The 27,955-nt window shown below is 32.5% G+C and overlaps 5 protein-coding genes across 5 annotated transcripts; 2 read left to right on the forward strand and 3 right to left on the reverse strand.

The window, feature by feature from the left end:
• Positions 1-216: 216 nt before the first annotated feature.
• LOC25499602 (epoxide hydrolase A) lies at positions 217-3,892 on the reverse strand. Its single transcript, XM_013594913.3, has 3 exons — positions 3,329-3,892; positions 1,485-1,726; positions 217-1,176 (listed from the first exon to the last, which is right to left on the reverse strand). Exons 1-3 carry the CDS (start codon positions 3,791-3,793, stop codon positions 930-932), a joined length of 954 nt encoding a protein of 317 aa, XP_013450367.1. The 5' UTR covers positions 3,794-3,892; the 3' UTR covers positions 217-929.
• Positions 3,893-7,159: 3,267 nt separating this feature from the next.
• Positions 7,160-8,014, reverse strand: LOC120576814 (uncharacterized). The gene is made up of 2 exons (XM_039827318.1): positions 7,857-8,014; positions 7,160-7,603 (listed from the first exon to the last, which is right to left on the reverse strand). Exons 1-2 carry the CDS (start codon positions 7,971-7,973, stop codon positions 7,280-7,282), a joined length of 441 nt encoding a protein of 146 aa, XP_039683252.1. The 5' UTR covers positions 7,974-8,014; the 3' UTR covers positions 7,160-7,279.
• Positions 8,015-11,695: 3,681 nt separating this feature from the next.
• On the forward strand, positions 11,696-12,877 carry LOC25499605 (RING-H2 finger protein ATL64). The gene has a single exon (XM_013594917.3). The coding sequence runs from the start codon at positions 11,908-11,910 to the stop codon at positions 12,496-12,498; it is 591 nt and encodes a 196-aa protein (XP_013450371.1). The 5' UTR covers positions 11,696-11,907; the 3' UTR covers positions 12,499-12,877.
• Positions 12,878-17,139: 4,262 nt separating this feature from the next.
• On the forward strand, positions 17,140-18,068 carry LOC25499606 (putative invertase inhibitor). Its single transcript, XM_013594918.3, has one exon. The coding sequence runs from the start codon at positions 17,409-17,411 to the stop codon at positions 17,967-17,969; it is 561 nt and encodes a 186-aa protein (XP_013450372.1). The 5' UTR covers positions 17,140-17,408; the 3' UTR covers positions 17,970-18,068.
• A 1,159-nt stretch (positions 18,069-19,227) lies between these two features.
• Positions 19,228-21,826, reverse strand: LOC25499608 (probable pectinesterase/pectinesterase inhibitor 41). The gene is made up of 2 exons (XM_013594919.3): positions 20,761-21,826; positions 19,228-20,153 (listed from the first exon to the last, which is right to left on the reverse strand). Exons 1-2 carry the CDS (start codon positions 21,764-21,766, stop codon positions 19,459-19,461), a joined length of 1,701 nt encoding a protein of 566 aa, XP_013450373.1. The 5' UTR covers positions 21,767-21,826; the 3' UTR covers positions 19,228-19,458.
• Between the last annotated feature and the right edge of the window lie 6,129 nt (positions 21,827-27,955).

Consider the following 27,955-nt stretch of genomic DNA (forward strand, 5'->3'; position numbering starts at 1 on the left):
TTTTAAATATACAAAGTTCACAAGCATGCTTTCTCTTTTAACATTAGACGAGGAAACTTGAAAAATGTGCCTCTAGCATGTGATGCTCCCGGGTTAAGAGTCCTTCTAGTTAAGAGTCTATACATGAGTGAATCTGAAATGGATTACAAAGCATTCATAAAGCAAGATGAATATCACATTTTTAAGTTAAAAAGTTGAAGGGAAGGGCCGAAGGGGTGAGGTGCATCTTCTTCTCCATAACACACATGCTCAGCTCTTAAATGGAAATTTACTTTGAATGAGAGTTTACATGTTTTGCTGTCCTTTACAATATCTCAACTTAGGCGTATGAGAGTACTTTAAAGGGAAATAGGGGAGGACTTTGAGGATGAAAGGAATAAAAGGGAAAGGGAAGGGTGAGTAGTCCCTTCATTTTATTATTTACTGGACTAAAACCATCCATTACAGGGGAGCTTAAAAAACCCATTGGAAGACTTTAGAGGATTTTGAATAAATTTTCAAATGCATTATTTTCTCAATTTCAAAATTGGAAAAAAAGTGAAGGATTCCTGTGTTTCCCTTCCCCCTCTTCCCTCCAAAGCCCTTCCAGTCCTTTTCCCTCATAACTTTCAAACAAAACGTTAAATACATCTAGCTAAGTTGAATCATTAAACTACCAGCATATATTGATGACAGGAGAGACCAAAGGAAGCCTACCACTTCGGAGTAGAGCAGGATTCAAGCACCAAGGCATAAGGAAACGGGGATCAAGTTATAGACAAGTTTGATTCTTGTCTATATGGAAGTTAAGACACACAAATACTAGCTATTGCGCTAGAAACTAGAAATTCTGCAAACCTGGCACTCTTGCAAGCGTGCGGGACAGTGCAATCCAAAATATGTAATTATAAATAACTTTTACACGGCATTCATGTGAAGAACGAAGCAGATTAAAATTTCTTGATGAAGTCATATATGTGCGCACTGATTTCTTCTGGTCTTTCCTGATTTATAAAGTGAGCTACTCCTTCCATCACAACCATTTCTTGCAAGTATGGCACTTCTCTCTTAAAACCACCATTATGTATATACTCCTTAACGCCTGGTGTGTTATATGTAAGGTCCAGGTCTCCCACAATAAACTTCGCCGGTACTTTGATCTGTTCTCCGGTCCATGGCGCCATCAATTCCCAGGTTCTGCAGACAATTTTTTTACCCAAATCGTTCAATAAAATAAGCAAGGAAAGCTTAATAATAATCTCCTCTTTGCAAATGAAAATGTTTCTACTCTGAACTTGTTGTCTTGACACATGGTTACAGCAGTACAAGTCCGTTCAATTATTTCTCCAAATGAAATGTAACCTATATACGCTATTGTCCTTTGTTACAGTTTTGCAATTATATATGAAATGAAGTTAGAAAATGTTTCTAGTGTCAAATAGAAAAAGAGGCTGCAGTACCATATGTATAGTTATGTTTCCAAAAATGAACTAGATGAAACTTACAGGTCGAGGGCACGATAGTAGTTCAGTCCACCAGTGAAGCCTTTCTGTTCAAATTTGGTAGCATAATAATTGACATCTTCTTCAGAGAGCCATTTAGGTAAAGTAATATGAGTGTTAGGGGAACCTCCAAAACCTATCTCTTTTGGCACACAAAGTGCACGAGGATCACGCAATGTAAGAAATGATTTTATTATTCTTGTAGCACCAGCACGCGCAAACTCTTCTTCTGCCTCCCCAGGTTTCTGCAGGACAACCAAATACAATACACCATACATCATATAAATATCTTTGAAACTTGTGAACACCATTGAACTAGACAGCTACTGTTTATTAAAACCATAAATTGATTCAGAAGCTTGTATTAGGATTTAGAAAGCAACAATTATTTTGAGATTCAAAAAAGAAAAGAGGAAGAAAGGCAGTTGAGAGGCAGCATGCACATACACAATGGGGTTATACCTAATTTCGGTTAACATTGTTGACTGAACACTGTTCTCAAAAGTATCTGTTACAGCTGGTAAAATCAATGAATTGAATGACTAGTACTAATGGGCGACTATCAGGATCATGAGATGATTTTAGAGCATCAGGAGCAATAAAAGATAACAGAACTCCATGGCAAGAGCATATATTACTAATGTATAATTCCTTCGGAGTAAGACTGGTCATTCTTCAAAGCCGAATTGAGATGAACTACAAATTTAACTATTAAAGATTACACTTTCACGTGTGTATGAAACTCAAACCAACATTTTCATCTTTTCATGACAAATGTTGGTACAATTAACATTTCTTTTAGGAGAAGGGATCAAACACTCGCCCTCCTTATCACTTCACTTCATAACTGCTTCGCCCCAACCACCAAACCAACTTCATATCTCAAGAGAACCCTGAAACAAAACTGATCTTGCATTGGTGTGGGGAACAAGTCTATCCTAGAGTTATTGGACAAAACTTACAGATTTCACAATTCTGACTATTATAGATTTCACTTTCAGGTGTATGAAACTCAAACCTCTGTTTCTAATTTTATTTAATGACAAATGGCAGCATAGTCAACATTTATGTTAGGAGTGGGGATCAAATACTCTCCTCCGTCCTCCCTATCACACCACTTTTTAACCCTCTCTCTCTCTCTCTCTCTCTCACCCCAAACCAACTTTATATCTCAAAACAACTTGAACCAAAATTGATCTTGCAAAGGCTTGGGGAGCAAGCGTACCCTAGAGTTATTCAAAAAAACTTTATGTCAAAGTTATCATGTAGGAAGGAGAATCTCCAAACTTAATGTGATGCAACACCTAGAACAAACTTGAAGTTTTGAGATTGGAGCAGTTAATTAAATGCCAAATTAAAAAGTGCACATTGAGCATAGCTAAAGGCAAAGCAACTTTCATCAATACCTATTAGCCAGAGTTTAATTTTTTGGCCAAACTCAACTCCACAAAATCAATTCGTAAAGTGAAAGATGCCCACCATTCATAACTACAATTCAGACTATATCACTATAACTCTTAACACACCCTTCACGCAGACCCGATGACCCAACAACGATGAGCTCAAATACCATCTTAATTCTTAGCATTTAGATTGAAATATAAGTCAACCTCACAAAATCGACCCGTAAACACTTATAACCCGATGTCACTATCAAACTCTCAATAAGAACAACTTAAAAAGCATGGGAATTCTATAGCCAACATAATCCTAAATTAAATGACACTGTTGCATTTCAAAGAGGAACTACTAACTACAATCCTACTAAGTAATTGATTTAATTAGCACCCTAGACAATAACCATATATTATAAACAAATTCACCAAATAAATTAGAACCATATTTACCTGAAACCTGCACATATAATAATCATCACCCATCAAAGCCCTCATAGTTTGAACAGGCTTCCTCACAGGATTCCTAGAGCGAAAAACAACACTCATATTAACCAAAGCCTTAACACGATCAGGTTTCAACAAACAAAAATACCAAGCCATAGCAGCACCCCAATCATGTCCAACCAAAAAAACTCGATCCACATTCAAAGCATCGAGAAGTCCGACGAGGTCACCAACGATGTGGTGGGCGGTGTAAGAAGAAGGAGAAGATGGCGAGTCGGTGTCACCGTAGCCACGGAGGTCAGGTGCGACGGCGCGGTAGCCGAGAGCGGAGAGAGAAAGAAGCTGGTGCCGCCATGAATACCATAGCTCAGGGAAACCGTGGAGGAAGATGATTACTGGACCTGAACCGATTGATGCCACGTGCATTTTTATTCCGTTGGTTTGAACCGTTGTGTGCTCTATTTTTTCCATCTTTTGTGAATCTTTTCTAGTTCTAGTTCTTGTTCAGCGTTTCTAGATTCTTATGTCAAGAAGGATGAAGTGAGTTTGTGTTTTCTTTGACTCAAGTTAGTTGTGTTGTTGTTTTAGGCAACTTTTAATTTTTTTTTCTTTTTTTAAGGAAAGGCAACTTTTTAATTATAGAGTCTAAATTGCATTTTTGGTCCGTTAACTATTTAGATAGTATTGTTTTGGTCCTTAATTAAAATTTGATTTATTTTGGTCCCTTAACTTTTCTCTTTTACACATTTTGGCCATTTCTGTTAGTTTTAATTCAAAAACGTTAGACTTTCTTCATTTTCTTTTGGAATTTTTCTGGGATTTTTGTTGTTGAAGGTTGATGGAGATGATATGAAGATGAAAAAGAGGAGAGAAGATGAAGAAAACCTAACATTTTTGAATTAAAACTAACATAAAGGACCAAAATGTGTAACAGAGAAAAGTTAAGGGACCAAAATAAATTAAATTTTAATTAAGGGACCAAAGCGATACTACTTAAATAATTAAAGGACTAAAAATCCAATTTACTTAATTATATGTTAAAAAAAATAGGGTTAATAGTGCTTTAACCCCCTGTAATATAGGTCATTTTCGGTTTTCCACCCTGTAAAAATTTTTGTTTGGTTTTCGTCCTTGTAATTTGAAGATTTCTGATTTTGGACCTTCATGAATTTTGACAGTACAAAATCGGCGATATGGCAGGGGGCTAAACCGAAATTCTCTCGAATTAACAGGGGGTAAACCAAAATTTTCTCAAATTTTTGGGGCATAAACCGAAATTTTCTCAAATTACAAGGGGCGAAATTTTCGATGAAGGTCCAAAACCAAAAAATATTAAAATTACAAGGACGAAAACTAAACAAAAATTTTTACAGGATGGAAAACCAGAAATAACATATATTACAGGGGGATAAAACACTATTAACCCAAAAAAATAACATTCAATTAGTCTCATCAATTTGATCCCAATACTATTGAAATCAACTTACTTTCTTAAATTTTATTTTCACCCCTCAACTTTTTTTTTTTTTTTTAATATTTTCACCTATCATTTAGGACCAAATTTATGGATGGGAATATAATTTAAAGATCTTTTAGTTGATTTTGATAGTTTAAAGACCAAATTGATAATAACCATTTAAAAAACTCACACACACAAGAGAAACAACTTAAATTCAAACTCAATTTAGAGCACCTTGCAAATTCTACATTAGATCAAATTAGGCCAAATATCTCCCCGGGTCCTTTAAATTTCATGTTTGTTTCAGATAGATCCTTTAAGTTTTTAAGGTTTCAGATAGGTCCTTTAAGTTTCGAGTTTGTTTCGGATAAGTCCTTTAAGTTTCTAAGGTTTCAGATAAGTTCTTTAAGTTTCGAGTTTGTTTCAGATATGTCTTTTCGAGTTTGTTAAGCCAAAGTTGATTTGATAGAAAAGACCTATCTAAAACAAACTCGAAACTTAAGGACCTATCTAAAACCTTAGAAATTTAAAGGACCTATCTAGAACAAACGTAAAACTTAAAGGATCAAGCGATGTGTTCGGCCTAAAAATTATTAAAAGATCAGTTACGCCTATTTTTTTCTTCTAAAAAATCGATCATACTATCAAAAATGGTCTTAGTTTATATAAATTTTTCAAAAATATTTTTTTAATCTCCACTCTAAATCTCCACACCTCTCACACAAATACCCATTGATTGAAAGTGACTAAGTTTGATAAAAGGTGAAATATTGACGGACACAGATCTACCTTAGAGACGTTGGAGCAAGCAACAAACCCCATAGTTTGTTAATCATTCCATTGATACTTCACTGCATATGTAAATCAATATTTCACGTGCATGTTTTTTCTTTTTGAATTTTACATTAATTGAATTCAAAGCCTATTTGATAGATTAATTTTGACATCGAATAATTTAAAGATTATTTTGTATAAATTTTATAAAAAAGCATATGTGTTTGTTTACCATAATAAAAATAAAAAATAAAATTAATTTTAACTTATTTGAATACAACAATATAAAATTAATTATCTAATGAATTTGGATGAGATGATAAAAGATCTCTTTCATCTTATCTAATGTCTTGGATTCAAATTCAGCAATCAGCAAGTAGTCGTGTTAAATCTCTTCATGAAGACTAGTTTTATGCAAATGTAGGGCAAGACACATATAAGATTGAAACACCAAAATTTATGTAAGGGTATTATTGTTCAAAAATACATCTATCTTTTACCACTTCTTTCTCCCTCTAAAAAATCACTTTTTTTTAGAAGCTATTTATGGAAACTTTTTTTCAAGAAGCATTCATATTCATAGCAAATTTTCAATACACACGTGGCTTCTTTACGGTTTAGTGTGTGTGGCTTCTTCCCAATTTGATGCATGAGAAGTACTATTTAGATTTCCCCATTGCACACGTTGTCAGTTGATGATAAAAAGTCGGTCACAAAAAATCTGTCAGGTTAGTGTGAGAAAGGGTTTGGGAAATTAACTACCATGACATTATTGATTTTAGAGGATGAAGATGAGATGAATCTACAAGGAAGATGAATCGTCCAGGACTTGACAAATAAAATTGGGGAACGTACATTGTGTGAATTAAGTTCATGTAAATTGATCAATATATTTTTTTTTTCCTTCATAAATGAACATCAACAAAGAAAACATTCAATGTACATTGTGTGAATTAAGTTCATGTAAATTGATCAATATATTTTTTTTTCCTTCATAAATGAACATCAACAAAGAAAACATTCATGCAATTAGTAATGGAATGAACCTCAAAATACACAATGAATTCTACTAATGTATTCACCATCGATAAAGTGCTTGCTACACGAAATGATTTATTCAAATCTATTAGAAAAGTTGAGATGGAAAATGGTGTTGTGATCTCTATAGCGACTTTATTATGAATAAAAAAAGTTACTATACGCAAAAAAGTTAATGTTTTTTTATAAATCGGATATCTCTTCGTGCACAACTGTAGAGATTTATCTGAGCCTTGTGGGACCTAAATGAACGGTAAACTCTCTGTAAAATTTTTAACACTATTGAATGTTCCAAGGTTGAATTCGAATCGAGAGCTTTATTTAAGTTAGAAGAGACATATGCCATCTCATCCAAACACTCTTAGATAAATAAAAAAAAAAAGTTAATAATATTTTTATTTAAAGAAGAAAACAAACTTAAAGTCTAATCGCATCAAACCTAGTCACAATCTAATATAACAAAAAACATCAACATTTAAGTATTTAACAAAAGTCAAAGTCCAAATGAAATTTAGCAAAAGACATCAACATTTAGCAAATCATTCTCAGACCTATTACTTATATGAAACAAATCAACAAAGCCTAATAACGAAAAATGGTTCCCTCTCATCTTGTATAATGGACACAAATACATTTAGTATCAAGAGAAATGGTATAAACAATCTCTTTCTAGTATTCTCTCACACTCACTCTCTTATGAGAGTCCATAACACCCCTCTTAGTACCAAACCTAAGCTAACTTGACATAAGAACAAGCACATTATAATCTTGAAAAGCTCATCCCAATTTCCCCAATCCAACGACCATGATAATAGTCTTCTTCGCAACCAACCTATTATATGGTTGATAATTGTCATCTTCTTTATCATCGGTTTCATCACTTTTATCACTTTCAACGGTGGCAGATCTTTCCCAAAATATTGGAATGAGCAGCCATTCTCTTTGTCCAAAGTTTTCCTCTTAAAAAATGCATCAATTTTCTTAAGTTTAACCATTGTATTGTATTGCTCCTAAAAAACACGCAAATCAATTACTAATAACATAGAGTAGTAAGACTTTTGTTAAGCAACATTGATTAAAAAATGCACAATAATAGTAACGATATGAGGAAGAGAGAATTCATTGTTTTCTTTTCTTCATTTCAATGACAATCACCATACAATGTAGAATGGTAAAAAAAATCAATTAAAACCGACAATTTCAATCAAGCAGTATTGTTCAGAAATGGAAGATGAGGAAAAGAAGGTGAAAATGACAACAAACCTGAATATGAAGTCGGAAAGGGAGAGGGCAGAGGTACCGCACACCTGTTACAGGAAGAGGCGCCGACTGAATCAAGGCGAGGGAGAGGTGCGGATGGAGACCGCGAGCCAGGGACATTGAGAGACCGTAAAGAGAGTCAAAGACGTCGGGAGCAGGAAGAGAGCGTGAAAGTGTTTTTCAGCTTTAAAACATCGGGGGTATTTATGTAATGGGAAATGTTAACTAGTGTCCCGTTAATGACTTTAAATAGTAATTTTTTATGAAAGTTTGTGTAATAAAGTGCATTGGAAATTGAAACTTTTGATATTTTTAAATAATAATTACTTAATTTAGAATGTTTAAAGAGTGTCTGGGGCACTCGTTAACAAGACTCTTATGTATTACTCCCTCCGTCCCAAATTGTATGTCGCTTTAGGGAAATTTTTTTGTCCCAAATTATATGTCGCTTTACAATACCAATGTTACTTTTCCTATTATAACCTTAGTTATTTATTACTCTCTCTTCTTTCAATTCTTTCATTTATCTTTCCCATATTATTTATTAAGGACAATTTTGTAAAACAACTCATAATATCTCTTTTCCATACGATATTAATTGCATTTCTTAATATGTGTAAAATACTTAAAACGTCATACAATTTGGGACGGAGGGAGTATATGATTATTATTTATTAATAAATAGAAAATATTTTATCTTGGGGGAGGGGATACCAAATATTTATAAACTACTATCATTGTTTTACATCATATCATATCATATAAATATAAACTTGAACATGGCTCGGTCTAAGGTGGGAGAGTGGAGCAGGTGTTTAATGATGGGCGAGTGGTAAGAGGTATTAAATCGGCTCCCTAAAAAAAAAAAAAAAAAGGTATTAAATCAAAGTTTTGATTTTGATTTTTTTATGGATTTAATTCCTATTCATTGTGAATATTTTTTTTCTTCAGGTATGAGTTAAATTTTCATCTCAATATAAGTGTCTGTCCTTTTGTACACCTTTATTTTTTTAGCTAATTTTAGAGAATGAGAATAAAATTTGTTTAACATGGTATCAGGAGACATGTTATTTTATGGATTTACTTCCTATTCATTGTGATTTTTTTTTTTCAGGTATGAATTAAATTTTCACCTCAATATATCTGTCTGTCCTTTTGTACACCTTTATTTTTTTAGCTAATTTTTGAGAATGAGAATAAAATTTGTTTAAGATGGTATCAAGAGACATGTTAATTATGACAATGTGATATTATAACTTAGAATTCACGCCAAATGTGAACGTATCTACTCCATCCATTTTAAAATGAGTGTCGTTTTAATCAAAAAATATTATTTTTAAATGAATGTCACTTTCAGTTTCCAATGCAATAATAACTTTCTTTTTTCAATTGTACCCTTCAATTAATACTATGTTACACTACTTCTAAAGTATTATTTTTTTTAATGAAAAACAAACCAATAGGTGATTAGGATAATTTGGTAAAATTGTTATGACATTTGACTACTTTATTCCATTCTTTAATCTGTATGCAATTGGCTAAAACGACACTCATTTTAAAACGGAAGGAGTATTAAAGTTTTATTAAAATCTCACATTCACAAGAGTCCTCATTCCCAGGAGTCCTCGACCATGTGTGTGTACCACACTTAATCCTCATCCTTTTAAGACAACTCCTCAAAGTGAGATCCAAATTTATTTAACCCTAATTTTGTGTTAATAGGTGTAAGTGTTTTTGGAAGGCAAACAATTAAATTGTCATTTCATTTTTCTCGCAACAATGTTCAACGACCATTACTTTTTTCACCCTATAAGTTTCTCGTACGTCCTATTCGGATTCTAAAATTCGAAATATTTCAACGTGTTTTTGGAAGTTTTATGGAGTCTTTATACAGTTCGGATTCTAAAATGCGAACTGTATAGAGCGCGTGAGAAACTCATAAGATAAGAAAAGAAGCAGTAATATTCACCGTGTTGTCGTGTCAACTCATTTTATGTTTATAGCTATTAACTAGTGGCACATACAACAAATTGTTCTCCTTTTCATGTACATTCCTCACCACCCCCACCCCCAGAAAGTTGTGCTCCTTTTGCTGTACTTAATCATTGATTTGTTTTTTTTAAATGCTAAAGAGTGTGCTAAGAACACTCTTTAAGAACTTTAGATAGCAAGTTTTTATAAAAATTTGTGTATTTGATGTATCTGAAATTGGAAATAAGATTTTTTTTCAATGAATAATTTCTTAATTTTGAGTTCTTAAAGAGTGCCTTAGTACACTCGTTAATAAAACCCTTTTTTTTTTAATCTATATGCAATGCTAACAAATGCTCTAAATTATTGATTAAGAAATAAATTTTAAAAAAATTGTCATGCGAAATACAAATAATATTTATGAAAACGATAGATACATCATTCTTTATACAAAACTCATCTCTTTTGATTCTTTAAACAATACCTAGTGTATTTCTTATAATTTTCCCCTCCTTGTATCTGAATGACAACGAATAATGTGAATCCTTTGCCAATTTCAACATTTGTCACATTAGACGCTTTGATTTCACGAGTTCCTATGGAAAAGAGAATGTCACAAAAGTATATCGATGAATGTTGAGTTGCTATCATATGATTCAAATTTCATATTTTGAAGATAAAAAAAATATAAATCAAAATATACTTAAGTTAATAGTAGACTATTCAATATTGGTCCTCGTGAGCTTAACTCAGTTGGTAGGGACAATGCATAAAATATGCAAGGTTCATGGATGAACATTTTGACCGATACTTGAGTTTCTTAACCGTTAGGTTCAATATTCGATCATTGACATATGCATATAAAAAAATATTTGTTGAAAATGATTAAACCCTTAAATGAATTTTTGTTACCTCGAGCGATTGATCTCTACAATTGCTCTCTTTCTTACTAAAATAAATAGCATTGCTCTCTTTCAATTGGATATAGACCTAGAATATATTAAAAAAAAATAAAAACAAAAGTCTAAAGGACATTATAAGCATCTTTTATTCAAAAAGAAAAAAGTCTCAGGAACAAAAATCAAACACATGCATAATGAAACAAAAAACCGTCTAAATTCCTTACATAGAAATTGGAATGAAAACTAACTTAAACGTCAAAGTGTGTGCAAGTATACCTAATCTTCAAGGTTGAAGATGAAGATTACGGCCAAACACCATCATTACAGTAGTCTTCTTCCAACAGGTCGGCTGTTTGAAGTTCTTGTTCACAACATTATTCTTTTAGAGATTATTTAGTAATAATCTAAAAAAAATGAGTCAATCAATTTAAAATCAATGATGTAGATGAATTTATTAAGCATTCCAATCTTCGGAGGTTTCGTTAACAAGTGCCTCTGAAGCATTTTTTAAGCGTTTCACATTAGAGAAATTTATTAAGAACTCAAATTTAGAAATATTTTCTTCAAAGTTGTGTAGTCAGCACTTTCAAAATTTAAATTTGAATTGTTGTTTTTTCAATACGTAGTTTTTATTTATTTATCTTTTTAATTCTTTAATAAAGGTCCTAGACATTTGTTAACAAGATCTTTCAAATAAATGAATGATTTTTAAATATAGGAAATCTTACAGGTGGCTCTTGAGAATCTCTGACCAGTAACCATCTTTTAAGATTCCTCATTTCTCTTTTTTCTTATGCTAAAAGGAAGAATTAACGAATTACTACTCCAAAGAGAAGAAAATGAAAGATGGACAACAATAAAGTAAAAAACAGTAATCAGAAATGCTAAAAACAAAAATCATAAGAAAGTGTGTGCCAGTGTGAGATAAACATGGCACATGGCAACTCAATTAGGTAATTTGAGATTTATAAAAATCTAAAAAGAGCATGTTTGTGAAGAATCCACAAAAGTTCAAAAAAGTAGTAATCACTAATCAATGGTTCCATATGATATCATTCCATTCCAAATAAAAAAGCATCAACTTGCATTCCCATTCCCACCAATCTACCCACAGTTTCATTTCATCAAAACCCCTTATCCTTTACCCTAACAAACACACACTCTGTTTTTACTTCTCTGCCATGTCTACTAGTACTGATCCAAACCTAGAAGCAAAGTATGCCCTTAACAGCAAGGTCATGATAGGATCTTCCATCCTTCTCTTCATACTCATACTCATCATCCTTCTCTTTCGCACTTACGTTTACATCTGCCACCTTCGCAGCCGTCGTCTATTCTCTCAAGATTCTGTTACAACCACCACTTTCAAAGAAGAACGCCTTGACCCTTCCGTTCTAAAGTCGCTTCCAACATTTACTTACTCCTCCTCCTCCTCCGCAACCGGTCGTACTCTCCATGACTGCGCTGTCTGCTTGTCGGAGTTCACCGACGGTGATGAATGCCTTACGCTTCCAAACTGTAACCATGATTTTCATTCCCTGTGTGTTGAACCGTGGTTTGCTTCTCATTCTAATTGCCCTCTTTGTCGAGCTCCGGTCCAACCGGCGAAGGTTCAGTCTTACACTGAAACGTGTACTGTTTTAGGTTCAGGAGAACCGGGCGAGGGTTGTTCTAATTTTCCTGAACCGGTTTGGTGTCCAAGAAAGCCGTTTAGTGTAATTGTAGAGTTACCACCAGAGGTGGTGCGGGTCGGATCTTGTACCCGAAGATAAGATTCACTATTGGTGATCATTGCATTAAGATTGAAAGATAAATGACACGATGATTGAATTGATGACATGGCTACTTATTATGCAAAAATGAAACACCACTGCATTGGGCTGAATAATAGGAGGAAAAGAATATGTTAGACCTATTTTGGAGAATTGTATAATTTTTTGGCATTTTTGTGTATAAATTATAGATAGAATCTCATCTCAACTCAAATCTCAATCATGTCTTGCCTCAACCAGTGGAAATTTGGGATTTCGGGATCTCACCACCTAAACCCCCAAGGGAGGGGGACAGGTGGTGATTATATATATAAGTTGATATGCTTAAAGCTCTATTAGACATTTTGCAATAAAAAGGTGCTTTATAGTTTCTACTTAATTAAAGCGACTAGCACTTCTTTTCCTTTCAAACTATAAATCTTGATCGTATTCTTTCATTTGTTTAATAGTTTTTTCTAGATTACCCTCTCTTATTTAGAGGGTATTTTACCCTCTCATGATATCAACCAATCAAAATGTAATATACATTGGCAACATTAAATGTCATAAATGAGTCAATTTTTTTTCTAAAAAAAGAATCAATTATAATCATAAAGTAACTTTTAATACTTTTAATTTTTATTTAATTATAGACATGATTACATTAAAGATCCTTTATTTTATTTATTTGTTACACTTGGGTCCTTTATCTTTATTTTTTTCACTTAGGTCTTTTATCTCTTATAAAAGCACATATACATCCTTTTTCTCATTTTTTTTTATTAAAAAAAATACATAATTTTATTTTTTAAAATATCTTTTTATTAAAAATGAAACAAATCCAGAAATATGATGAAGATGTTCATCATCTTCATCTTCTTCCTTTGAATCTTCATCATCTTCATTGAATCAAAAAAATTTCTACACAAATATATCTCCAAATATCATGAATTAATGTTATATTCACCTCAAATTTTCTTTTAAACACAAAAATCAAACCCCTATAGAGAAAGAGATTTAGTTTCATCACAAAAAAAAAAAGTTATATAAATTGTGAAAGCTGTATATTATAATAATAATAATAATAATTATTATTATTTTTATTTTCTAACTCAATATTCAAGCCCGACATAAAAATAACCCCAAAATTGATAGCAGCTTTGCACATCAATTTTGTTGTTTTCAGAACAATATTAACTTTCGTAAAGCCTAATCCCGCCAGTGACTAAGTCTCCACCATCCGCCTTGCAACATTTGTGAAATTAAGGTTTTGATTTTTGTGTTTAAAATAAGATTTGAGGTGAATATAACATTAATTCACGATATTTGGAGATATATTTTAGTACAATTTTTTTTGGCAAAATTATACTTTTAGTCCTTTAATTTAATTTCAGGTTACAGTTTGGTCCTTTATCTTTTTTTTTCATTTCAATTTGATCCTTTTTGTCCATTTTCATATACATTTTCAAGCTTCAAATCTAATATTCTTATGCAAACGTAGACGAGGATCATAGATTTGAAGACTGAAGGACCATAAGAAAATAAAATCATGAATTTTAAGCTTAAAAATTCATATGAAAATGGACAAAAAGGACCAAATTGAAATGAAAAAAAGATAAAGGACCAAACTGTTACCTGAAATTAAGTTAAGGGACTAAAAGTGTAATTTTGCCAATTCTTTTTTTATTTAAGGAAGATGATGAAGATTCAAAGGAAGAAGATGAAGATGATGAACATTTTCATCATATTTTTGGATTTTTTTTTCAGTTTTAATAAAAATATATTTTTTAAAAAAAATTATGTTTTTTTTTTAATAAAAAATTGCGAAAAAATATGTATATGTGCTTTTAAGAGAGATAAAAGACCTAAACGGGAAAAAATAAAGACAAAGGACCAAAGTGTTACAGATAAATAAGATAAAGGATCCATAATGTAATATTGCCTTAATTATATTTATGTTTTCAATCTTAATTAATTTACACTACATGACTGACTTAGAACAATTAAAATTTCACATCAAATTTCTTTCATCTGAATGTCCTTAAATTTATTAGTTATATTCATAAAATTTATTCCTCCCATTTTGATTGTTCAATTTTGTCGTTCCCAACTGCCGCATTTTTCAATTTTCGTGAGAATCGTCATGATTTCAAATATCGTGAGAATTACCGTTATTTCCAGTACAACGTCAGGTATGATGACTTGATTTTTCTTTTTGATTTGATTTTTCTTGGTTGTGAGGTAGTTAATTATAACAATTGAGTAAATCATCCGTTGTACTTTGAGGGCTGCTAGCAGGTGTTGCCGCTGTGATGTTGTGGGAGTTTGCTAGCATTTTTTTGGTTGCTGCTGAAATGGTTATGTGATGAGGCTTTTGTTCTTTTATTTGGACTTAAAAGGCTTTTGCTGATAGTGAGACAGGTCTATGCGTGTTAACATATTTTATTAGGTTGACTCCTTAAATAAAAAAAATAAGTCACGATATCTGACGCGGTTCTAGAAACAACGACAATTCTCACGATAATTGGAAATTGCGGCAATTTGGAACGACAAAATTGAACAATCAAAATATGAAGAAGAATGAAAAAGAAACAAAAATTGATCAATATGGAAGAATAAAGAAGAAGAAATTTGAAAGAAGGAGATGTTTTTGTTCTCACGTTCGGGGTTCTGGAATGAAAGAAATTTTATGAATGTAAATGATGAATTTAAGGACATCCAGATGAAAGAAATTTGATGTAAAATTTTATTTGTTATAAGTCTTGTAATGTAAATTAATTAAGATTGAACACCTTAATATAAAAAAAAATTAAATCATTTTTTGTTTAAAAAAAAATTAAATAAAAATTAAAAGTGTTAAAAGTTACTTTATCATTAAGATTAACTCTCCTTCAAAAAATAATAATTAAGATTAACTCATTTATTTTTAGAAAAAATCTACTCATTTATTTGACATTTAATGTTACCTATGTATATTACATTTTGATTGGTTGATGTTATGAGAGGGTAAATTACCCTCTAAACAAGAGAGGGTAACGTAGGCCTCACCTTGTTTAATTGGATGCAGTGCTTTATTTACACATTTATTTGTAAAAGATGCATCCAATGCAAAATCAGACACTACCATTGCACTTATGGAGTATATTTACAATTGAATTCGCGTATAATCTGATGAGTAACAAATTTCAAACATTAACTCAAATGAAAGTGAACATAAACCATTAATTTATAGAATTCAAACCTTGTCAATGTAAAAGATTTTCCCAGACTCTTCTCATTTTTTTCAGTTATGTTTTCGAACATAAAAACAAAACAAAAAATTCCTCAATTCCTAACCTTGCTACATTGTCCCATTTTTGAAGTAAAATTGCTTGAATTCATTGACTGTGAGACCTTTCCGCCCACTATAAATGTGGTTAGTTCACATATGCCAAACATTTCGTGTTTCATTTGTGTTTTTTTCTTCTTCAAAGTAGTGGTTGTGTTCGAATTTTAGAAGCTGGCTTGTAAAACTCGAAATAGGCTTTGAGCTATTAAATTTTGCGTATCTCTGAATTTTGTTCATCGATTTAATTTCTCTATGTATTTAGATTTATTTCAGACATGGACGCACACCTCAACCATGTTAAGAGCTAACAAAATAGGCTTGATTGTCTCGGCAAGGTAGGAGTGTTAGAGGAAGGCCAAACCAAGTCTCCAATCCTGAGCTAGCAGAGCCACTACACGAGCCCGAACTTAAGGAGGTTAAGCAACAGGAGGATAACCTCAAGAGTCATATCTTGGTGCCCGAAAGGACACGTCAATCCCAACCGTGTATTCCACGTGATCAAACATATGTGAGAGAGATGTAGTCCACATGAAAACTAGTTTAAAAATTCAAACATGGTTAATCGCATTTTAAAATGTTATTAATTCAATTGAGTAGCTAGTTATTTCAATCCACAATCAAAGTAATGGTTAACTCAACTATATGTGATTAACGATAATTTTACAATTTAAACATTGTATAAAGTAACCATCTACTTAGTTGAATTAATCACAACTTCAAATTTGATTAATCAGTTATCATAGGTGTAAAAATTGAATGTCCTTGAATTTTTGTTGAAAACTTTTAGGTTTCAGTTGCAATGTATGGAGATACAACTCAACTCAACACCCTAGATGTTTTAAGATTAAGCTTTTACCACTAAACTAACTTAACAAGTGAGTCGATCATAATCATAATCGTTAGATATTATAAACATTTGATTTTTGTCATCATCACTTCTAAAGCCACACACATAATCACTTCCAACTATTATTTGATCCCAAGTAATTTTCACCAAATTTCCTTGAATTACATTGCAATAACAATACAATGTCATATGAGACCATTGACCGCATACATATTCATCATTCTGCCCTCCGCCAAAGTTACCAACTCAGTAAAATTAGAAGAACTTCGATACCCATAAGTATGTATTTTTTATTTTTATTTTTTTAGTAATTTTTATTTAGTTTGTACAACATATATTTGAAATAATTTTTTCCATTTCTCATAAAAATAATTAACGTAAATTTGTTTAACTTAAAATATACTTTCCATAAACCAAAAAAAAAAAGCTAAATAAACGTGCAATCTAAATCAATCACCAAAAATAGAAAAAGGATGTAAGGCCAAAATTAAGGATGTAGAATGCCTTGAGCGTAGAGTGCGATGAAGGGTTCATTTTTTGGTAAAGATCTTCCTCCAAATTAAGTGTATTGAATAACAAACAAATTCCTATTATAGCAAAAAACAAATCACTGGACACCAAATGTACCTCTCTCCCCCCATTATAAAACCATGAAACCTTCCTCTACCATATCCTCGTGGTTGCACACAACAATCAATAAAAACCCAACTCCGAGAAGAACAAGAAAAATAAGTGACAACAAAAAAAAAACACATCATGACAAAACTCTTCTCGGTTTTGGTTATCTGTGTGATTGTATTGGCACACCAAACAGTCGCACAAGAAACCAAAGGTAAAGATTTAATCACAAGGGTATGCCAGCTAGCACAGAAAAACAGTGACCTCTGTGTTGAAGTTCTGTCATCCGACCCAAAATCCGCAAACGCAGACGACATTAATGATTTGGCAATTATAGCACTAAGAGTTGCTGCTAGAAATGCTTCTGCAATGTTAAACGACGTGAAATCAATGATTGATGATGCTAATTTAGACCCTGAAGTTCAACAAGGTTTGGCTGATTGCAAAGAAAATATATTGGATGCTGAGTCTCAACTTGAAGACACTATTGCTGCTTTGTTGGTTGAATCTGATGTTGATAGTCAGAAATGGTTGAAGGCTGCTTTGGCTGCTATTACTACCTGCGATAATTCTATTCCTGGAAATGATGATGTTTTGTCTGTCAAGAGTAGAATCTTCCGCAGACTCACCAACATTGTTGTTCTTATTACCAGGGCCTTGCCTAAACGTACTCCTTCTGCCCAACCAGTCAAAGTGTAATTTAAATCATCTTTGCTCTGTGCTATATTATTGATCAAGCTCATATCCTTGTTAAATTTTATGTGAATCTTATATATATGATTCTATATTATTATTAAAGAGTGTTGTTAATTTTTTGTCTTTTTTTATTTTATTTTATTTTGTCATATATGTGAGAAGAATGCAAAACAAAACAAACCGGAAAACTTGTCCTATGTTCGTACTCCAGACATTAACATCCCTGAACTAATTATGATTCATTTAAGAGATTGTCATTTTTCTAACATATGTTTGTTAAGATACGTACCCCAATATAAAGATTTCACTCAAAAAGGATTTGCTTTGATATATAGTTTTGTTATGGCATAGCGAATCCTTCATTCAAATTTTGAAAGTTTTGGTTCACACAAAACTTTATCAATATGCGATCATCTTTTTCCCCCTTGAGTCCCTATCGCAGATAATAAATATTTTTTTTGGTTAAAAAAGCTATGAAACATAGACACGGAGCAATTTTTTTTTGGTGTTTGGACACCGAGCATCTTTAGTGGTAATTCCTAAATTGAGTTCCTTGACGTGTAGTTACAGCTTGGCGGAGCCGTAACTTCAGAAAGTAATGCTATCTGATACCAAATTATTAGATTTGTTTTTTATTTAACAAATGCATCATTAAAATCAAACCTAGTTAAAATGTTACTAACATGCCCCTAAAAGTTGTGAGATCTAGTATACGTTCTTCAAAATTACACTATTGGAGGGAAAAAGAGAGTTCCTTCAAGATGATGTGGTATTGTGGATTTGCTGAAAATACTTATGTTGGGTTGCATTATTGAAAGTGCTCCAACATCTTTAAACTAATTACGATTCATCGAAGAGATTGATATTTTCCAACAAACATTTGTGAAGATACTTAAGTATGAATTACTTGTGTCACAATATATCAATAAATAATCTTTTATTTAGTAATGGTGGTAGTATGATAACAACACCTCATAGAAAAAGTTGTACTTCCATGATGAAAGGGAGAAAGTAAAATCAAATAAAGGGAAATAAAAGGATATAGAGAGAACAAGTCAATACTACGGGAGAAAGTAATTAATGACCGACGCGTTATTGATATCTTCAGTTTGACTTATTCATTAATTCATAATGATTGAACAAGTCAATATTCGGGTTTGATGCATGAATGACTCAAAAGCTGATCTTGTCTTGAATAATTGTTCCAAGGTCGAAGAGACAAAGTGCCAAATATAATTGTGAAAAGGGGCAATGATACGGGTAATCAAAATTTGCTTTATAACAAAATCACATTAATTAAATGAAATGAAACAATTTGCTTAATTCAACATTAGTCGGCATGATCATGTACAAGTATATTGGTAGACCATTTACATTTTACACAAGCAATCGCCAACTTATTTTACAAAGTAGTAGTTATAGTGGAAGAAAAAAAACCAAAAGAAAAAGAACAAAGTGAATGTGTCAATGTAGTATGTGTCTAATTAAGACATTAACTAATTAAGGAATTAGTGTAAGACACCCCTGTCTGAGGCAACCAATCATCACCAAGCAAGAAATTTGCCACCGTAAAATTAGCTGCATCCGTGGCATTAATCACATGATACCCTTGCCACGTCACTCTACCATCAGTGCTAGAGCCTGGCCCACTATTATTAAACTCAGCATAATACAATGTGCTCAATGCAAATTCTCCATCCCAAGCACGCCACCCAGCAACATTAATCACATTATCCATAAATGTTTGCATGTAAACCGTTCTAGAATACTCTTTCCATGGTCTTCCCAAATATGTTGAAACAGCACCATTACTAGCAGCTAAATCATCAGTAGCTTTAATAGTACAGTTGTGGATTGATGTACCTGTATCTTGGTTAGGATCTGTTCTTCCTTGTGCAGTGATTGCATTGAATTGTCCACTCATTGGAAGACGTGGATAGAGGTTACAATTTTGGAAAACAACCTTAGCATTTCCGAATATGAAATCTACTGTTCCATAAATGTCACATTCTCTGTAGAATTGTCTTAGTGAATGTGTGTATAACGTGTCTTGGTACCCTTCGAAACTGCAACTGTAAAATGTTGATAAATCTGCCCCGTTTCTAAGTGCCACTGCTTGGTGCTTAACAGCACCTGCTGTGTTACGGATGGTCATGTTCACACCCACGAATCCTTGCCCAACGACAGCTGCAACATTCATAAATAATGCTGATTAGATACACGTTCTTTGCAAATGATTCATTTTTTTAAAACAAGAATTAGTTCCTAAATTAAATCTTTACTTGGTGTTTGATTTTTTTTTTTTTTTTTTTTAAATGTTTGGATCTACCACTAATGTGTATATTTTGTATGTTTTATTACAAAATATCCTTTTGTGCATAAATGTATAAAACATTTGACTTTTTTTTATCTCACAAGACAAAATAATTTAACGTTACAACATTTGGAAAAAATATCTAATAGTTATATATATTTGTAGACTTTTTTTCCCCTCTCTCTAGAAGATTAAATTCAAAACAGAGGAGTAATAGTATATCTTTTTGACATTTTTTAGGGCAATATAAAAAAAATATAATGAGTCCCACAATCGTTAAATTATTTTAAAAGAAATTAAACTTTTTAATATTTATCTTTTTTTCAAATGATATATATCCTCCATTTTTCATATGAAATGAAGAGAATCCTCACTCCTAAAAATGTTTAAGTTTTAGTTTTCTTTAATATATAAGTCTTAATTAGTATAATATATTGATATATTTGATGGATAAATATAGAATTGGAAATGTATAATTACCGAATGTTGGGGAGCCGAATGTGGTCCAGCCATCAACAACACTATGATTGCCAGTGATAATAGTCTTGTTGATGCCATCTCCAATCATCATCAAATAAGTCTTTTTCTTATCAATGGTAATATACTCTTCATAAACACCAGCAGTAACATAGATCAAAAAATATCCATCACTAGAAACAGATTTATTTGGAGCTGCAGCAATAGCATCATTAATCGTGGTAAAGTTTCCACTTCCATCTTGACTAACCGTCACAATATCTCTCACCACAACATCCTCTCCAACTTGATTACTCTGAAGAAGCTTTCTCCGACTAACTGACTCATAAATCGCGCGTGTTTTGCTCGTCATCTTAAGCGGCAAACGCCCGTTTTTAAATCCTTTGTTGGAGTGTTTGGAATTAGGAAACGAGGTTTTATTGGTTTTGGGATTAACCCAACCTTTGGTAAAGAAAGCAAGAGAGACACTATAGAGTTTGGTGTCATTAGAAAGTGGAATTGTGAGTCCATTTCGAAAACTCCAAGCTGACGAAGTGTCTTTAAGACCATCCAAACAAGTTTGTTGGTTTGTCAGAATCGCGCTGAGTAATGTTTGGATATTTTCACCTTGTAAACTTGGAAGAAACTTTGTTGTTTTGTTAACAGTTTGAAAAGAGCTTGAAAGGAAATCAAAGTTGAGGTCGCTGAGCGATTGACAATCTTGTAGTGCTCGCAAAGCGGTGGTGGAAAGAGTGGAGCGACGTTGGAGATATTTGTTGATTAGGTCTGAGAATTTTCGGGATTGTGATAGTGATTTTTTGACTGAGAATCGACCATAATCATAAACGTTAGCGTTTTGAGGTGGGAGAATGGATTTGCAATAGGTTGGGTCAGGGGTGGATTTGCATGCTGCTCCTGGTGAAATAGGTGTAATTGGATTTGGATTATTAACGGTGTTTTGTGAAAATGCTATAGAGACAGATAAAAGAATGAGAAATATTGAGAGGGGATTACATAGCTTGGAAGCCATATTGTTTTTTTTTTTTTGCTGATATATGTGACACAAGAATGTTAATGCTAGTGATTTGGAAACAGGGGTTGTCACATTCAATTTATAGTCGAGAGGGGTGCAATTATTTTGACTAGGGATAGAGACATATCAAATTTTACGTATTACAGTTAACTGCTGCAAAAAGTTGACCATATTTGTAATTTTGAAGTATAGAATTAGAGAGTGCATGTATAGTCAACCTTATCAATGAACATAAAGACTATACTACTAGTATGGAATATGGAATATATGGCACTTCTAGGAAATTGGCGAAATTATCGATTTGTTTTCACACTAAGATTTCTAGATTAATTTGGTATTTTGATTAATGGAGTGGGTGGTGATTTAATTAATGGGTGACTGATCTACCAAATCCTTTGTCCTGCCTACTAAGGAGTAATATATTTCAAAAACTTGTCCTATGTCCATATTTCAAACGAGCTTAGCAAATGTCAAATGTTTAGGATAATAATAGCATGACAGTGATACAATTTAAGATTTTTTTTGCTGTTATTCTTTTCAAAAAGAAGATTTGTACGAAGGTGAGAAAAACATAAGAGGAGAGTTTGAATTGTGTTGGTTTTTTCTTCTTTTTCTCCGAAGCCGAAAACATTGATCAAAAACAAATAAAGTTCTACCTCTGAAGTGATGTTCATGACTAGATGCAGCGGATAAAAACAGAGAGAGAGAGAGAGAGAGAGAGAGAAGAAGGACACAAAGCAATTATACAGGTTCCTTCCACAAACCGGAAGTCAGTCTTGTCCCCCTTGCACTTCCAAGGAGAGTTCACTAAAATGTAATATCTGATTACAACTGCTCACTGCTAAACTTAGCAAGAGACTTCAAATGCTCAAACACAACTGCAAGAGACTTCCTATGCTCTTGAACACAATCAAGAGACTTCTGATAAAACAAAATTACAAAGAAAAATGTTTGAGGTTGAACACTTGATATACAATCAGTGGTGTTCACAATGCAAATCAGATAGAGACTGTTAAGACTCTAGAATTTCTAAGATATGAAAGTTGATATGAATTTCTAAGTGAACTTTTGAATGCAGAACAATTTTAGCAGAGTTTTGGCACTAGTAAATTGTTGTTGAGTCCTTGCCAATCTCTAAGTCTTCACAACTTTATATAGAGGTATGAAAGAGACGTTGTGAATTGCCAACACATCAAAATAGAGTCGTTTGAAGCTTTGATCAATCACCAATGATCTTTTGCCTAATATGGTTATTGTCCTATGAAGGATCAATTTCAAATCCATTCCAATTTGTGAAGGAACATCGTTGCAGGCATAGCTGTTTTTCTTGTCTTGTAGCAGAGACAAAAACAGAGTAGTGGAGGTAGTGGTTGTACACTTCGTACAATTGTACTTTGTCAACACTCTTTAAAGAACAAGCATCCAATGCCTTCAAATCCTTTCAAAATAGTCGTTGCTTCACTCTTCTAGTCTTCTGCAATGCTTAGACGAGATTAAATCCATTGAACAACCTTTTGAAGCTTTAAGTCTTGCATCTCCTGATGAACTTCAGCTTTTGGTGATCTTCAGCTTCTGATGAACTTGCTTCTGATGGCGTCATCACTTCAGGAGCACTATACTTCAGGAGCACTTCTCTTCAGATGCTTCAAACTTCCTTTTTGTTGATTCCATTGCTCTATTTTGTTCTTCCAGAACCTATTTATGATGTCAAATTTTTGTCTATGGTCCTGTACACTTGAACAAATATTAGCATATCCAATTGACAATTTTTAATACCTTGTTATCATCAAAACTCTTAAAGAGTAATGTTAAACACATTTTGTTCCAACATTGTAGGCATTAACTTTACTAAATTTTTACTATTTTTATTGATATGCTCAGTTTGACTTATTTATTTTCTCATGAAGAGAAAATGAAAAATGAAAAACAAACAATGTAAAAGAAAAGAAACTAGGCTATTAGCAAAATTTGATATTTATGTTAATTTGTTTCGATATAAAAAATGTTTCACAATATTCATATTCAAAAATCAAAGTTGAAGATAGTTTAAAAACAACATCCATATTCCACACATCAACCAGTGGCGGAGCCAGAAAAAAATGTTAGAGTGGGCCACTAAAATTAACTATTGAAAAATTGTTTAAAGTCTCGCAAATTAGATCTATAATTGAATTATTTAAATTTTTCAGGTGGACCACTACACCAATTTGCGGGAATTTGGATCAATTGAAACCTAAAACCAACATAAAATTGTATAAAATCTCGCAAAATAGACCTATAATTGAATTATTTAAATTTTCGGGTGGGCCACTACACCACTTTGCAGGAATTTGGATCAACCAAAACATAAAACCAACACAAAATTGCATAAAATCTCGCAAAATAGATCTATAATCGTTGATTTTTTAATTTTTCCAGGTGGGCCGTGGCCCACCCCAGCCTATGAAGGGCTCCGCCAGTGACATCAACGAGACAACTTTTACAAAAGATAAAATCTTAAGGGTTCACACAAGGTCAACTTGGTCAATACCTTAGAAATAGAATAATACGAACTTGTGATTGGAACACTAGATGATTTTGAAAAAAAATTCCTCTCATTATGAGTTTTGATGCAAATTTTTAAGTAAAGTGTTATCTTAGTCTCTCTTTTGTAACTTTGGTTTTCATAAAATTTGTGAGAATACATATCATCTCCTTTGTCGATAAATTCAAATTTGAATTTCAAATAAAAATTATAAAATGAATATATAGTTCTAGGATTTAAATGATATACATTCTCAATATAAATCAATTTCGCACTTCTATCAAATATGCATTATTGTTTTGTTATATTACCACTTTTTATTCAAGTATTTAAAATTTAATAGTGTAATATAAAAAGATGTTCTCTCTACTAAGATGGTGTTGGAAGAGTTGACAACATAACCCTCTAAAAAATTTGATTCATGGAATAGTACATTTATGAGATAGTCCAAGTAAAAAAAAATGTTAGGAGTTACTTAGTCTCTTTTGGAGTTGTTTAGAGTTGCTTGCTTTGCTTTAGTTGAGTTTAGACTATGTTTTCATAAGATAACTTGCAACACAAGTTATCTAGATTTTTACTTTCATTGTTGATGCTTTACTATATACTCCCTCCGTCCTGAAATATAAGCAAAAAAAAAAAAAAACACTTATTAAAAAAATCAATCATTATTCATCGACTACTCTAAATTTTATCAAATAAAAATTCAATATTCCTAATTTACCCTTACACACATTGAAAACAAAAACACTTCATCAATGGCACATTATTAATCACGTGTACTATTTGTATTCCATGCAACTATCCCACTACCACCTAGTCTTAATGACAGATACTTGTAGTCTGCACCACCAACTGAAATCTTTAAACATGTCTTTAGATATTGATTTAGAAGCTCAACCTGATCCAAATGATGAAGGAGGTGACGTGGAAAACCGCGAGACTGTAATTACCGACGGAAGTACTGCAGTTTTAGAAGCTCAACATGATCCAAATGATGAAGGAGGTGCTGCAATTTCAGAAGATGCTGCAATTTCAGAAGATGAACATGATGGTGATGATGAATTCGACGAAGGTGTTTCATGCAATTTCACATGTTAGATTTGTATTGTTATTACTACCCTTTAATCCAAAAGCAGTTCTTATGGTGTTTCATAGTTTTAGTTTTATGATTGTTACTACCATGTTACTACCCTGTTAAATCATACTCAGATTTCATGATTGTTACTACCCTGTTATAACTACCATTATCATTTTTAAGTTTTAAGTTATGTTTTAATAACACGAAAGGAGTATTTGTAATGATGGTTTTATCTTGTAACATTATTTATTAAGTTTTAATTTATCTTTGATTTATCCATGTGAGATAGAACCATCTAAAGGAAAGCGTTCATTTCTGAGTAATACCGAACGAGAGGCCGTTGCTCAGATATTGTTAAGCGAAAGTCATAATGGCAAGCTCAAACGCGGCACTGTGGTAAGATTGACTTCAACTTATTCGGTCTCTAAAGATGTCATTTATCGAGTTTTGAAACAAATACGTCAAAGTGGAGATGCTCGCCATAAAAAAACAAAAAATTGTGGTAGAAAAAGAATTGAGGTTGATATGGAAAAAGTGTGTGACGTGCCGTTAGATAAGCGCAGTACATATAGAGCACTAGGACATGCCATAGGTGTTAACAAGAATATATTGCTGAGGAACAAAAAAGAAGGGATTTTACGACGAATTTCAAGTCCATTAAAGCCACATTTGAATGAAAACAATATGAAAAGTCGTCTTAGATTTTGCTTGTCCAATCTCGAGGATAGTAGCATTCCTCAAGAACCGAAGTTTAAGTCAATGTATAATGTCGTCCCAAATCAAATGATGGTCCATCAAACAAAGGTTGGTGTCCTGCCATTTTTGTGTGATAGAGATAAAAGAAGAATATTAAACTTCAAATGGAGAAGGAAGCATGAATACTATCATGTGATTTCAATACACTAAATAGTTGTAATCCTGTTGATTTCAATACCGTAAACCATGATTCCAATACACTTAATTATTGCAAGTACTTAATATTAGTGGCATTCCAATTCCAATACTCATTAAACACGCTTAGGTAATTGAACTTCAATGTTCATGCTCCATAAATGTAAAAGGGTAATTTTGGAACACTAGATTAAAATTGGTCAACTTTAATTTTTTTTGCTTATATTTTGGGACAAAAAAATGGCCTTTTTTTGCTTATATTTCAGGACGGAGGGAGTATATATATAAGCATCCCTTGTACTTTGTTTAATTGAATGAAACCAATATTTTCACCTTACAAAAAAAAAAAAAACAAATATCTTTCTATCTACTCGAAGATTAGTTAATGCCTTAAACCGTGGTGCTATTTTAAAACAAATGGGGTTGACAATCATAATTTAAGTGAGTAAGAAAAAGAAGAAAGGAAATAAAAGAATATGATGTCTCTTATCGAATGTCATACACCACCGTCATGAATATATATGCTCATTAAACGTCTATTGTAAGAGTAAGACTATTGGCATTTGTAAAGGATTTTGACTTTCTCCATGTATGGTAATTAGTAGTAATATTTTACTCGCCGGCATTAGTTTACACTTCAATTGTAAAAACTCTCTCAATTTTTTTTTATAAAAACTTATCAAAAGATAAATTTATATTCCCACTTGATTTGGCCATTAGCCTCTAACGGTTTACTCTATTCATAAAAAATAAGGTCGTCGGGTCCTAAGCCTAAAATGATTGGTCGTAATTCACTTGGCAAATTAGACATGAAGATAGTTTTGTTTTGTGTTTTATTTTGACTTAATGAGCACTAAAACGCGCAAATAATACCTTTTCAAAGTCTATATAGCTGTTTGGTTTGGTGGGGCCATTTTGGAGGCGGTGTTTGGCCTTAGCTAACACGTTGATGAAATTCTTCAAGTTTCAATATTTGCCAAATTTTGCAAGCTGGGATGGGATGGATGAATAACACGGCAATGAGTCAGAAGAAAAGACTTTGAAGTCAGTCATAACCGTTAAGGCTTCACTCACAGATACTAATTGTTTGAAAAAATAGACACCGCCTGCCCTGGTTCAACCTTTGAATTTGGAATAAGACGCGGATACTAAGGAAATTAAACTCCAATGGGTGCAGAATGGTTCAAATACACTTCTTTGCATGATTGAATTTACGACGAGTTTATCGTAATCTTACAAAAGTTACACTTTACAATGTTTATAAAATCATAGGGGAGGGTCCTTTATACAAGTGACATGTGATGGACTCATAAAACAATTCTACAATTCCGATATATCCGATGTGAATTATTGATTGTTTTTCGATTTTTATCAAAAAGCTATTACTAGATTACGAGATTTAGGTTATCTAGACAACTGAATACGGTGTGGTCTATAAAATTGATGACGGTTCTTTGTAAATTGGAGTGTTTTTTTGGCTAAATTTGGTTTTGACACGGTACGAAACATGTATTATTATTATAAAATTATAGTTCTTGGCTATTTTATAATATATATATAAGAAATAGTTATTAGAAGTAGTTCAATAATGCTCGGAACTAAATATTTAAAATGAGTAAATAGGCAATTACCCCTAAAATTGTAAGTTTCGTCAATTATCCCTTGATATTAACAAAACTTCAAATACCCTATG

The sequence above is a fragment of the Medicago truncatula genome, chromosome 7 (assembly GCF_003473485.1).
Source record: "Medicago truncatula cultivar Jemalong A17 chromosome 7, MtrunA17r5.0-ANR, whole genome shotgun sequence".
Classification (NCBI taxonomy): Eukaryota; Viridiplantae; Streptophyta; class Magnoliopsida; order Fabales; family Fabaceae; genus Medicago; species Medicago truncatula.